This window comes from Cinclus cinclus, chromosome 27, assembly GCF_963662255.1.
Source record: "Cinclus cinclus chromosome 27, bCinCin1.1, whole genome shotgun sequence".
Classification (NCBI taxonomy): domain Eukaryota; kingdom Metazoa; phylum Chordata; class Aves; order Passeriformes; family Cinclidae; genus Cinclus; species Cinclus cinclus.
Window position 1 is genome coordinate 2,201,115 of NC_085072.1, and position 12,961 is coordinate 2,214,075.

Below are 12,961 nucleotides of genomic sequence, written 5' to 3' on the forward strand. Positions count from 1 at the left end.
GCCCTCACCCAGCTTAATTAATTCCCAATCATTCACTGCAAATCATTCATTTCATCCTAAAAACAAAATTTATATCTATATATATATATAGACATAAATCCTTAAAGAAATTGTCATTGAGCTGTTCTGATCCCAGGGCGCCCCAGTCTCGAGGACTGGTCCCAGATCACATTTAACATCAGGTTTCCAGTAAAGTGCCTGGGGATGATAAGGCAGTTTCAATAGTGCCTTTCAAGGCACTTTCTGTGCTCCAAGAAGTTCTGATAACACTTGACAGCCCAGCCTTGGTGTGACATTCTTTGTCATCGTCCCTATTTCACAGCAGCTTTTGGCAAACCATCATTTCAGATATGAGCCTGATAATGGTTTTTCTCAGGTTCCCAGAGCCAGAGAATGTGAGTGACAGAAATGCTCCCAGAAATTTTCATCAAGGAAGAATTGAGCCTTAATAGCAACATCCAGCAACAACATCTGAGCTCAGGGACCCTTCCTGATCTCCTTCAGGAAAAGAGCTGCAAAAACCAACTCAGCCATGTGAAACAAAAATGGTGGTGGAGTGTTACATCTGCCCTGATAATGCTGTAGATCACCAAAACCCCTGACAAAGCGTTGTAATTCTGTTTTCAGCAGCAGAAGAAAATGTTTCTGCTTGTTTTTTTTTCTGCACTGAAGCAATTTCTTTGACACCTGAAGTGATGTCATCTGTGACCCAGCCCTCTGCGTAGCTGGGTGTCAATGGAAAAGTGAAACGCAGTTCTGAGCTCCTTAAAAATCAATATTTAATTGTCAGGAAATCCCTCCAAACCAGAGCCAAAACCTCATTTGCACGAGTGCTAATCTGGCACTACCCTCCCAAACCCAGCAGCACCTTACAGGTGCCACCCCTGGTGTCACTCTTCCCATGAGCTTGGCACTGTCTGCCATGGAAATGCTCTCTGCCAGCCCTGACAATCAGACTGCTCTTCTCTTTCTTAATTAGTGCAGCTCATTATGGGCAGAAAGCCTTTGCCCAGCCCCAGCTCTGCAGCATTGCTAACAGAAGTTCAAAAAAAAAAATTGTTTTTCTCGGTAAACTCAACAAATGAGTCAGAAAACACTGAGTGAGGAGGTGCTGCTGGAGAGGTACATCGTGTACCCTCTCCTCAGTCACGTTTCGAGCCACAGCCACTTGAATAATTCTGAAAATCAAATGCTGGGTGCTGCCTCGTAGGGAGCAGCAGCCTGAGTGTGGCTCGGCTCGGGGAAACACGATTTTTATTCAGCCAAGATCCAAGAGACATCCAGAACAAACATTCAGCTGCTTTCCAGGATTCTTCCCAAGAGGTTCCCAGTGCCCAGGACTCAGCAGCTTTAGGATGGGCAGAGCAGCTCCTTTCCCAGCTCTGGGGGGCTCAGGGACCTTTAGAGAACTTGGGACAGTGTCCCTAACCCCAAAACAATGTCCTTTACCCAAGACAATGTCCCTCATCCAAGACAATGTCCCTAACCCCAAAACAATGTCCTTTACCCAAGACAATGTCCCTCATCCAAGACAATGTCCCTAACCCCAAAACAATGTCCTTTACCCAAGACAATGTCCCTCATCCAAGACAATGTCCCTAACCCCAAAACAATGTCCTTTACCCAAGACAATGTCCCTCATCCAAGACAATGTCCCTAACCCCAAAACAATGTCCTTTACCCAAGACAATGTCCCTAACCCCAAAACAAAGTCTTTATCCAAGACAATGTCCTTCACCCCAAGACAGTGTCCTTTATCCAGGACAATGTCCCTCATCCAGGACAATGCCCTTCACCCCAAAACAATGCCTGAATCCTCCTGATTTAGGGCATCACCCATGGTTGTCCCTCTGGGTCTCCTGCCCAGCCCAGGGTGTCCCCAGGTGCAGCAGGAAGGGGACAGTGCCACGTCCCCAGTGCTGGGGTGACCCTGGGCTCCTGGCTGGACATCCTTGGCCAGGTCAGGGACACATCCCAGCGATGCCACCACCTGTGCCACCTCCTGCCCGGCACAGATGTGACACTCGCCCTGTGCCTTCAGCGATGGCACTGCTGCTGCTGCTGTGACAGGATTTCACCCTGAAAGGGGAAAGAAATCGCAAAAAAAATAAAAACAAACTGAAATTTTATTTTCTTTTTTTCCCCTCCTCTTCTAAGATTCACCTTTGAGGAAGAGGAAAAGCGTGGTGGAGGATCTCGAGCATCAACAGCTGTTCTACAGAAAGTTCATTTAGTCATCAGGGCGGGGGGGGGGGGGTGGAAGGTTTGATAATTGTTTCCCCTGCTCTGGCAAAATATGAACTCGTATTTTGGTTATCATAAATGGCATCTTCCGCACAGGGAAATGCATATTTCAGGCTTTCAGAGATAATAATTCAGCTCAAAAAGCTTTTTTTTTTTCACTTATCCAGCACTTGGGTTTCAGCTGCCACCTTGGTGTCCGTGTGAGCCCACCCAAAATGTCCCTGTGCCCAAACCCAGGCTGGTGATGCTCTCTGTGATGCCAAGGACCAGCCCACGGGAGCCCAACTCACCCCTCTCCCATTCAGGGACCAACTGGAGAATTAAATTGCCCTTGGGAAATTTTCATCCCAAAACTGCAACAGCTCAGGAGTTGCCCAAAAAGGGGAGGGAATAATCCATCATGTTCCTACAGAGGTGCCACCAGCAGCACCAACACCACTGGGACCAGCCCTGGGCTCTGGGGCTGGGCCTGCTGGGATGCCCAAACCCCACACCCAGCTCTCCTACTCCTCCCATCCTTATTTCTGGAGAACTAAAAGCTGCTGTGACAGCAGAAGTCACTCCACAGAAATGCAGAATCTTCCAAGTTGGAGGTGATTTTCGAGATCACCAATCCAACAATCAGCCACAGCACCCCCATAACCACCCCTAAACTGTGTTCCCAAAAAGGAGTTTTTGATGGCAAACCAGGCTGGGTGGGCCTGAGGCTGGAGCAGCCAATGGATCTGACAGTCCCACACAGCCCCTGGGTTTGCCCCGAGGCTGAAATGTGCTGACAGTGCAGGAAATAAATGACACTTAATAAAGGAGAAACCGAGAGCTGGCTGCTATCAGCTCCGTTTTTGAGCGACCTGGGGAGCAGATGAATCACTCCAATAGCCAGGCAGGTTCAGCTTTCACCAAAACTGAAAGCTGTGTTTCAGTAAACTCGCTGCTGGCTCTGTACGCAACCGGCTCGCGGCGCCGGGTTTCGGTTTTGGGTTAATATTGCCCCTCTCCATTTCACAACCCCGAGGAGCCAAGGCTGCTTCGGGGATGGATGTTTTTGGGATGGATGAGCTCTGGTCACGAGGCAGAGATGGGCAGGCAGAGAAGGCTGGCACCTCAGAGCCACTGGGCTCGACCCGTTCCTGCCTCGGTTGGTAACGTGTCCCGTGGGAAGGGGAGAAGCCAGGAAAATCGGGCACTGTTTGTTTCCCTTGGGGTGTAAACTCCTGGAAAATCGTGTTCTGGTGCAAAGTTGATTTTTCCAGAAGCTTCTCCAGTTCCTCTGGATAGCTTTGCCAGATGCTGGCACGCATGGGGAGCACCAGCTTGGCCCTCTTGTCCCCTGACCTCGGAGGAGGACACTGAAGGCTCTGGAAATGCAGATTTGAAAAATGAAAATGAAAATTTTCCTCCCTGCACAACCCTTCTGGCCATCGATGTAAATCAGGGGCACTGCAATGATTTTGGCTCTTCCTTTGACTTTGTGTTTTCAGCAGACATTGCTGGGCACTGCAGGAGCAGGGATGAAGTTCCCATCCCTCCTTTCCCGACAGCAGAGGAAGTTTGATTCAGATCATGTTTTTTCTTATTTTTTTTCTGTCTTCTTATTTTTAAACAGTGAAAGGGGTTTTCCACCATCCAGCTTCATCTTCCACTTCCTAGTTCCAGTCCTCAAAAGTGACAGAGAAGTAATAACCAAACAGAGACATAAATTCCTGATGCTGTTAGTGAAGTAAATCTTCCTCAAGCTTCCACAGAAAAATAAATCCCAGGGAAATTGGTGAAGAAGCTCGAGGAGAGCAGTTCTGAGCAGGAGTGGAAACTTCTGCCCCATGGAACTTCTGCCTCCATGGCAGGGGAGTGGAAATAATTTATCTTTACAGTCCTCTCCAACTCACACCACTCTATGATTCCATGATTTTCTTTGGGTCTCCACATTAAGGTATCTGTCAGGAGAAGGAGGTTGGATCATCTGTTCCTGCTGTAAAATAAAATAAAATAAAATAAAATAAAAATTTAAAATAAAAAAAGAGAGAGAGAGAAAACAGAAGGGAGATCGGAACACTTTTAAAAGCCGCTGAAACCTCTGAAAAGCTCATCTGGTGGGTCATTTTTTAATAAAAAAAAAAAAACACAGCAAAGCTTTTAGAGCAGAAAGACACAGTGGGAGCAGGTGGAAAATCCCCTGGCAGCACCGGAGATGCTGCAGCATCCCTCGAGCTCCGAGGATGAGCCACCATCCCCATCTCTGGCTGCACTTTGTGGGGTGACAAAGAAAACCCAGGATTTCCAAACCCTCTGCACAAAAACCACCCCAAAAGCCCTTGGTGGGAGTTGCTGGCTGCAGGGCCCGGTGCTGCTGTGAAAAGTGAGTGCAGCTGGCTCTGAAATTCACCCCAGAGCTTCCGAGCAGCGACTTGGCCTCCTCTGATTTCTCAAACCGTGATAAGGAGTTTCTGTCTTATGACCCCTGAGCACTATAAATAGGCTGGGTTTGTGTTATTGGTCAGTGTTTTGGTGATAAATTATGACAAAGTCAATATTCACCAGAAGATCCACACATTCCCCTCCTCTCCCCACCCCAAGTAATACCAGAACTAGAAAAAAGAAACTCCTCAAAGCAGCACTTGTGCAATGAGCTGCTCAGGGCAGGAGTTGCTCAAAATTCTGTAGATAGCTATAAAAACAATTTAAAAGGCAGTGCAAGTGATATTTGGGCAAATAGATTATATATTCGGGGGGGGTTTACATACTTTTACACTTTTTTAGTTATCTGCAAAGAAACTCTTCTGAGGAGAGCTCACTTGGAGTGCACAGTCCTCACTCCTGAGACTCCGAGATCCCGTTGGTTTCTCTAAGGATGGTGCTGTGAGCATCATAAAATTCCTGTCAACCACTGATTTCAGGGGAGAATAAAAGAGATGAAAATATAACAACACCCCTGTTTGCTTTGTGGAGTGGGAAAAGCCCCGTGTGGATGATGGCAGCACCACTGAGCTCACCCATGACTCCTCACATGCCTCAGAGAGGGGCTTAAAATGGCACAACACATGGAAAATAGGGAATAAAGCACAGCTGCCTCTTCTAGGTTGCCAGAGGGGACCCTGGAATTCCAGGAGGGGATATTAGGGATATTAAATTTGGATATTATTACATCGCTGCCTTAGGCTGCAAGAGAATTGCAAATATTGGGAGGGTTTATGTACGTGACAAATATTTCTCAGTTAAGTTTGTCACCAACACTGAACCTGCAGAGGGGAGAAGTCTCCATCACCTGGTTCTTTCATGTGGCAATCCCAGATAGTTCCAGCTTAATTCAGATCACATGGAAGTTCTGGACCTTCTAAGAACTTCTTATGCAACGCTCTCTCTGTGTCACATTAGCAATGAAGTCCCAGTGACACCAATTCATGATTAATAACCCATTTCTGGACAAGACAAGCCGGTGACTTTGGTAAAATTTCCAAAGAGCAATTTGGGATTTACCTGTTGAGGTCGGCGTGCGTCACGCCACCAGGTTTCCACAAGTGAAATATCCAACGTCACGCCTCGGCAGCGGGAAAAATTCCTGAACAAAAGCACAAAGCAGAGCACTTGGTGCTTCACCAGGAACTGTTAGTCACCAGCACTGGGCTGCTGAGAGAGCAATGCCATCGCCTCGAACACGAGGTGAAGGAAAGGCCACCAAGTCCCTACTTCCCCCACGAGCGTCACTGGCAGCAGATCACCCAGATCTGGAGGGATGAGAAATGGGGAATTTCTGAAAAGGAAAGAAAGAACAACACTGCTGTGACAGTCTGGAAATGGAGGGGATCCTAGGGGATCCTACGTCTAGAATGGATAGCGCAGAAAATCACAGGGTCACAGATCGCTGAGGCTGGGAAAGACCTCCGAGATCATCGAGTCCAACCTGTGATCCCTGCCTTGTCACCAGACCAGAGCACTGAGTGCCACATCCAGGTGTTCCTTGGACACCTCCAGGGATGGTGAAACCCCTCCAGGGATGGTTAAATCCCTCCAGGGATGGCAAAACCCCTCCAAGGATGGTGCTACACAATGTCCCTCTATCCAAAAGCAATACAGAAACCAAGGAGGCAAAAAGACCTAAAAATTTGTCACATCAAACCTTGCCAAGAAGGGAAAAGCCCATCAATTATCGGGTTGATGTGCCACCCTGCTCCAGTGATGGGACCCCGAGAACATCTGACCCCAAACCCTGCCCAGGACCACGTCCAGGACCAACTTTTCCTCCTGGCACATTGTGGGAGAAAGTGTTTGCCCACGGGCCTCTGTTTGCTTCCCCTCTTCTCTTGTGAACTTGCTGCTGTCAAAAGTTTGTGGGAGGTGGGGTAAAAGCACTCGAGTGGCTTTTGAGTAACACGTTCTCCTTCCTGAATTGATCTTCTTGGCAAGGACGAAAGCTGTTTCCTAAAGGTTCAGCGCTCCACCCACGCCGCCCGGACACTCTTTAGGAAAAAGGTGTTTTCTTCATTCATGAAGCTCGCTGTAGTAGCGCAGCTACCGCCTTTCCACAGCGCTCAGCAGGGCTGAGTCACAGCGAAACTGCACCGTCAAGATCTCAGATGAGGCAGAGGAAACGCAGGTAAACACAGCAGAGAATCGCCCTGCGCACGCCAGAGTTTCCTCTGCGGAACGGGCACGGCTGCCTGACACTGCTGCCAGCCCCAAAACACAGCCTGGGCTTCCACAGCGGGCTGGGGGGAACTGCACGAGAGTCACGGCAGCCTGGCACGTTCAGGATGTCAGAGGTGACTTCATGGAGAACCAGGGTGGCTCAAAACAAGAGAAGTTTGGAAATGAACGCTCAGCTCCGGGCAGGGTGGAAGGAGGCTCCCAACTCTGCCAGGACACATCCTCTAGGTTGGATATTAGAAAAAAGTATTTTACTGAAAGAGTGGTAAAGTGCTGGGATTGTCTGCCCAGGGTGGTGGTGGAGTCACTATCCCTGGATGTGTTTAAAAAATGATTTGATGTGGCACTTGGTGCCATGGGTTAGTTGAGGTGTTGGGGCAAAGGTTGGATTCCATGATCTTGAAGGTCTCTTCCGACCTGGTGATTCTGCTCTGTTCTGTTCTGTTCTGCTCTGTTCTGTTCTGTTCTGTTCTGCTCTGTTCTGTTCTGTTCTGCTCTGTTCTGCCCTGCTCTGTTCTGTTCTGTTCTGCTCTGTTCTGTTCTGCTCTGTTCTGTTCTGTTCTGCTCTGTTCTGTTCTGTTCTGTTCTGCTCTGTTCTGCTCTGCTCTGTTCTGTTCTGTTCTGTTCTGTTCTGTTCTGTTGTGTTCTGCCCTGCTCTGCTCTGTTCTGTTCTGCTCTGTTCTGTTCTGCCCTGCTCTGCTCTGTTCTGTTCTGCTCTGTTCTGTTCTGCTCTGCTCTGCTCTGTTCTGTTCTGCTCTGTTCTGCTCTGTTCTGTTCTGTTCTGTTCTGCTCTGCTCTGCTCTGTTCTGTTGTGTTCTGCTCTGTTCTGTTCTGTTCTGCCCTGCTCTGCTCTGTTCTGCTCTGTTCTGTTCTGTTCTGTTCTGCCCTGCTCTGCTCTGTTCTGTTCTGTTCTGTTCTGCTCTGCTCTGCTCTGTTCTGTTGTGTTCTGCTCTGTTCTGTTCTGTTCAAAGCTCCCCTGCCATGTATCCATAAAAACACAACTCCTAAACCCACAGCTGAGGCTGAGCAGCCCTTCCACTGCAGGGCAGAGCCTGGGGCTGCATCCTTCCCTGAAGGGAGCAGGATTAGCTCCAGGATTTGAACATCCAGGGTTACATAAACCAACCTCACACATCAGCTTCCATTCCCTGATGAAGCTTCAGCAGCCATCCAGGTCTTGGCACTGAAGATTTATTGACCCCTGGCAGGTTCAAATTAATGTAAAAGAAGCAGAAACACATCCCTGTGTGGGGTCCCAGGGCAAGGTGGGATCTTGCCTGTGGGAACTGAATTTAAGACTAATTCTGTCCAAGCCTTCTGCCCTTCTTTTTTCAGATGGATTCTGCTGACAATAAAGGGGGAAAACCCCACAGCTGTGTTAGAGCAGGGGAACAAAAATGGGCCACCAAAAACAGGACCCAGGCCATGATTCAGCTGCACTGATGTCCCCGCAGTGATTCCCCGGGAGCAGCTTCCCCATCACCTCTGGGAGAGACAATAGCAACAGAAAAAAGGAAAACAAATCACAAAATCCCACACTTCCCCTGCCTCAGACTCTCCAGCTGCTGATGTTTCATCTCCTTTGCTCTTATGCATATGCATGCTAACCATTCCTCTCTCCTGCTCCTAAAAAATAGAGTGAAAAACTCTCAGGACACAGGAACAAACAATACTTTGAATTTTTCCAGCTTTTTTCCCAGCAATAAATTCTCTCTCAGAGGTTCACAAATTCAACTTGAAAGAAGATCAGCGTGATGAAGGAGATGAGAATTTTAGGGATTTGTCTCCTAATGGAGGAAGGCTTCCCTACTGGGAAGAATGAGCTCTTTTAAAATAGCATGAGGGATTTCAAAGAAAATCCCCTGATTTCAGAAAAGCCAAATTTATCTCCCTTCTCACTTTCTTGGATGCCAAATTCCTGAATAAATAAGAGAAATCTTTATCCCAAGGAAGCAGGGGGTGTGGGCTAGAATAGATATAGAAAAAGAAGAGAAAAGAGAGGGAAGCGGAAAGTGGGGAGACGTCACAGGAATTCTGTGTGGCTCCAGGGGACACTTTTATCACAGCTGGGACAATAAGTCCCAGCTAAGACAGGACAGGCTGCTGCTTGGATGGGGCTGCTGTCCATTTCTAGGAAACAAAATAAGATTTAAAAGCCTGGAAAATGAGATTTTATCACCTGCTCATGCGCTTTAACACACAGCATCAAAGTAATGGCACAAATCCCGATCCTGCCCTGGAGGATCCACGAGGGACCAGAGCAGGGCTGGAATCCTCCACTGGGATCCACTGATCCCATTGGCATCCAGCTGGTATTTGGGAGTAAATCTTGGGAGCACAAGCTGAGCTTGCTGAGCAGTGAAAATTCACGTTGGCTTCAGCTGGTTTGTGCGTTAATTGAAAACAAAACCAGAAAAAACCCCAAATGAATTAAAAATGAGGATTTCAGATGGTGATGTGTGTTTGCAGATTAGAATGCTAAAGGAAGAGACGGAGGATTTGTACACTTCGTGAAAAGCAATTCTGCTGAGTGATGCTCTCTGCAGGTTTGCTACTGAGATTTAAAAGTAGCAACACCTCTTTTTTTTCCCCTAACCATACAACATTCATCTAAAAATAAAAAATGGAACTGTTAGAATAAAGTAACCTCACGCAGCACCTTGACTTCTTCGTGTGTCTCTGCAGCTTTCCTCCTCAGCCACAGCTAAATTTACAAGAAACAAGTAATGTAAAAAAAAAAAAATGCAGAGTCTAAGCACAAAAAAATTGATGGGGTGTGAGGAGAGGAGGGGGGTCACAGGAAACCCAAGTTGACGGGAACCCAAGTGACATTTGGGCTTAATGAATGACTTAAAACCCCAATATTGCTCGTCAGGAAATGGGGAGAGGAAACGGAGTGGTGTTTTGAGAGTATAAATTAGGGGCTCCATCAAGGTGAAAGCTGCAGATCTGCTTTGTACCCTCCAGTGGGATCCAGCCCAGAGCTGCAGCAGAGGGGAGCAGCCTTTCCCCCCAGCATGAGGACCTGCTCCAGGGGCACAGCCGTGCCCATCCTGCTGCTGCTGCTGCTGCTGCTGGGCACCGTGCCCACCCGCGCCCAGCCCTCCTGCCTCCACTTCCCCGAGCTCCTGCCCACCAAGCTCAAAGAGCTCAGGGTCAAGTTTGAGGAAATCAAGGATTATTTTGTAAGTATTGTTTTTTTGGTTGTTGTTGAGGGTTTTTTTTTTTTGTTTTTGTATTTGTTTTTTGGGGTTTTTTTTGTTTGTTTGTTTGTTTGTTTGTTTTTTTGTCTTCTCGTTTTGCCTTTCTTGCAAAGTTCTGGGATCTGGAGGAGGGGGAAGAGCTTCCTCCCAGCAGAAATTATTTGGCTGAGCAAGAGCAGCTCGGTTTTGCTGCTCACTGAGAGAAAATCTGCCAGGCTTTTCTTCCTAGTTCTAATGACAATGAACTCGAGATTTCATAGTGAACCTCTGCAAACCTTTCTAGCCAAGCTTCCCCCAGAATGTTGCAAACCAAGTTAATCACTGAATTAATAAGAGGAAATGTTTTTTTCTTCAGAGTAACAAGGTCCAGCCCTGCTGAGGTCAGTGCCAGGTGAAAAGGGAAATCTTTCACTGCAGAATTTTGTTTTGAAAGAGCCACAAAACCTGCACAGGGTGGAGGAGCACAGCAGTCACTGAACACCTGCACTGGTGCCTGTGCAAGGTCCCTGCTCAGCATCACAGGAGCCTCAGGGCTGCAGAGCAAACAGCACACTCAGAGCATCTGCCATGGCTTCAGCACCGACAGAGCTGCTTGCTCACAGCTCTGCTACTGCTTTAGTCCATGTCAATGTCTTTTAGCCATAAAACAAGATAATTCTCCAGATTAAATCTCAAACTAATGTCATGGCTTGTATTTGTCATCAAACGAACACTGCCAAGATTTTAGATGTAGAGCTGGCTGTGAATCTCCCAGATAATGTTGAGAAATAATATTTTTAATCTCTCAGGACAGCTTTTAATGCTTTGGGTGGTGCCAGCCCACCCCACTGCAATTGATGCAACAGAAGCACCACGAGAAAAAAGCCCCCTTTTCCTGGGCCCATGAACAGGAGGTAACCAAAGCAGGGGCTGGGACCCTCCTGCCCTGGCAGAGGGGCTGGGGGGGCTCCCAGGACTCTGACCCCTGTCTGGAGATCTTTGCTGTGTGCAGCAGCACCCCCAGACAGCAGCACCCTGTGCAGCCGGGGAGAGCGAGCAGCTCCAGCTCAGCCCGAGGAGTTTCACATTAACAAATTCAATGGCAGCAAAGGTGGTGATTTCATTTTGCCACTGGCCTGACCTGACAGTCCTTGTGCTGCAAGGCTGTGGGCCAGTGACTCCTCTGCCTGCTGTCACCGTGCTCTGCTCGGTGCTCACGCTTTGCCTTCAGTGCAGGGAGACCCCAAATGCGAGCAAGGGAAGGATCTTTTGTTAGGGTAAATGGGAAGGGTTGACTGCCTGCCTGAAAAAGCTCATTTTTCAATTCCATCCTCCCCAGCAATCAAAAGATGACGACCTCAGCATCCAACTGCTCAGCTCTGACCTGCTGGAGGAGTTCAAGGTAAGACTCCTTCCCTCGCAGTTCCTCCTGCTTCCCCTTCCTTGGGCAGACGTTTCTAAGAAAGGAAGGCGGCTGCAAACAGGGACATGGGCTGCTGCCACGCCAGGCTGGCTGTGCCACCCTGCAGGGACACGTGTGGCTCTGGAGGGGCTGGCACGAGGTTCCCAGCCTGGCTCTGCTCTGTGCAAACCCACAGCCAGTGCCGGTGGCTGTCCCCAACCGGGCTTCCCCCATCCTGTCCCCAGGGGAGCTTCGGCTGCCAGTCGGTGTCGGAGCTGATGGGGTTCTACATGGAGGAGGTGCTGCCCAGTGCCATGAGCACCAGCACTCAGCACCAGCACAGCATGGGCGACCTGGGCAACCTCCTGCTGAGCCTGAGAGCCTTGATGAGGCGCTGTGTGAGTGGGGGACACTGCTGGGGTGGGCAGAGGGTGCCCAGGAGCAGGGCAGAGCTGGGGCTGGGATGGGATAATGGGATGGGATGGGATGGGATGGGATGGGATAATGGGATGAGATAATGGGATGGGATAATGGGATGGGATAATGGGATGGGATAATGGGATGGGATCCAGGCAGGGATCCAGGCTGGGCTTTGTGCTCACTTCAGTGCCCTGAGGATGCTGCAGGAGCAGCCCTGCGAGTCAGAGCCTGGCTGAAGAGACAGAGGGAGGGCAGGAGCAGATCTGTCCCTTACCTGGATGCTGGAGCTGTTGAAACCACACCTGGTGTGGCCATGAGCCCATCACTGAGTCAGATGGGACAAACCCTGTCCCACACAGGGACTGGCAGCAGGGACACAGGGCTGGGGACAGGCTGAGAGCCCAGGCTGGGGTCACTTCTGGCTCCTTCCAGCAGAGCACGGTGCAAACGAGCTGGAATTGCTTCCACACAGGGGAAGGGGAAGGGGGGAGCAGCAGTGACAAGGGACAGGAGAGGGGACAGCCCCCAGAACACCCCTAGGAAGAACCCTGGGGCTGAGGCTCGTGTCCCTTTGCAGCACAGATTCTTCACGTGCGAGGAGAGGAGCAGGAGCATGAAGCACATCAAGGAGACCTTCACCAGGGTGAGGACACACTCAGGGCTGGGCTGGGCTGGGAGGAACCTGCTGCACCACAGGGCAGAAGGGAAGGGAGAGCAGAATCCAAAGGAGGCTTTAATCACACAAATCACAAACCCAGAGAGCACTGACTGAAGAGTGGGAGCTCTGGAATTCCCAGGGGGTTGGGCAGAGAAGCTGGAGGTGTCCATGGAAGGAGAATTTGGCCAGAATCTGGCATTGTGCACCACAAATCTGTGACAGTCACACTAAGCACACCTGGCTTTCCCCTGCAGATGAGCAAGAATGGAATCTACAAGGCCATGGGAGAGTTTGACATCTTCATCAACTACATCGAAAAATATTTAACAATGAGGAGAAGGAACTGAGAGCACCCCTGGGCCTGCGTTTTTCACCCCAAATCCTGTTACTTGTTTAAAAATCACTTTAGGCTGC

General features: G+C 49.2%; 1 protein-coding gene across 1 annotated transcript; it reads left to right on the forward strand.

Annotated features, from left to right (window-relative positions):
• Positions 1 to 9,431: 9,431 nt before the first annotated feature.
• Positions 9,432 to 12,894, forward strand: IL10 (interleukin 10). Its single transcript, XM_062509587.1, has 5 exons — positions 9,432 to 10,070; positions 11,407 to 11,469; positions 11,715 to 11,867; positions 12,467 to 12,532; positions 12,802 to 12,894. The coding sequence occupies exons 1-5, from the start codon at positions 9,903 to 9,905 to the stop codon at positions 12,892 to 12,894; spliced, it is 543 nt and encodes a 180-aa protein (XP_062365571.1). The 5' UTR covers positions 9,432 to 9,902.
• Positions 12,895 to 12,961: the final 67 nt, after the last annotated feature.

Coding starts and splice junctions, on each gene's coding strand:
- IL10 (XM_062509587.1), top strand. CDS start 9,903: ATGAGGACCTGCTCCAGGGGCACAGCCGTGCCCATCCTGCTGCTGCTG. Junction 11,868..12,466: donor GAGCCTTGATGAGGCGCTGT/GTGAGTGGGGGA, acceptor GTCCCTTTGCAG/CACAGATTCTTCACGTGCGA. Junction 12,533..12,801: donor TCAAGGAGACCTTCACCAGG/GTGAGGACACAC, acceptor TTTCCCCTGCAG/ATGAGCAAGAATGGAATCTA.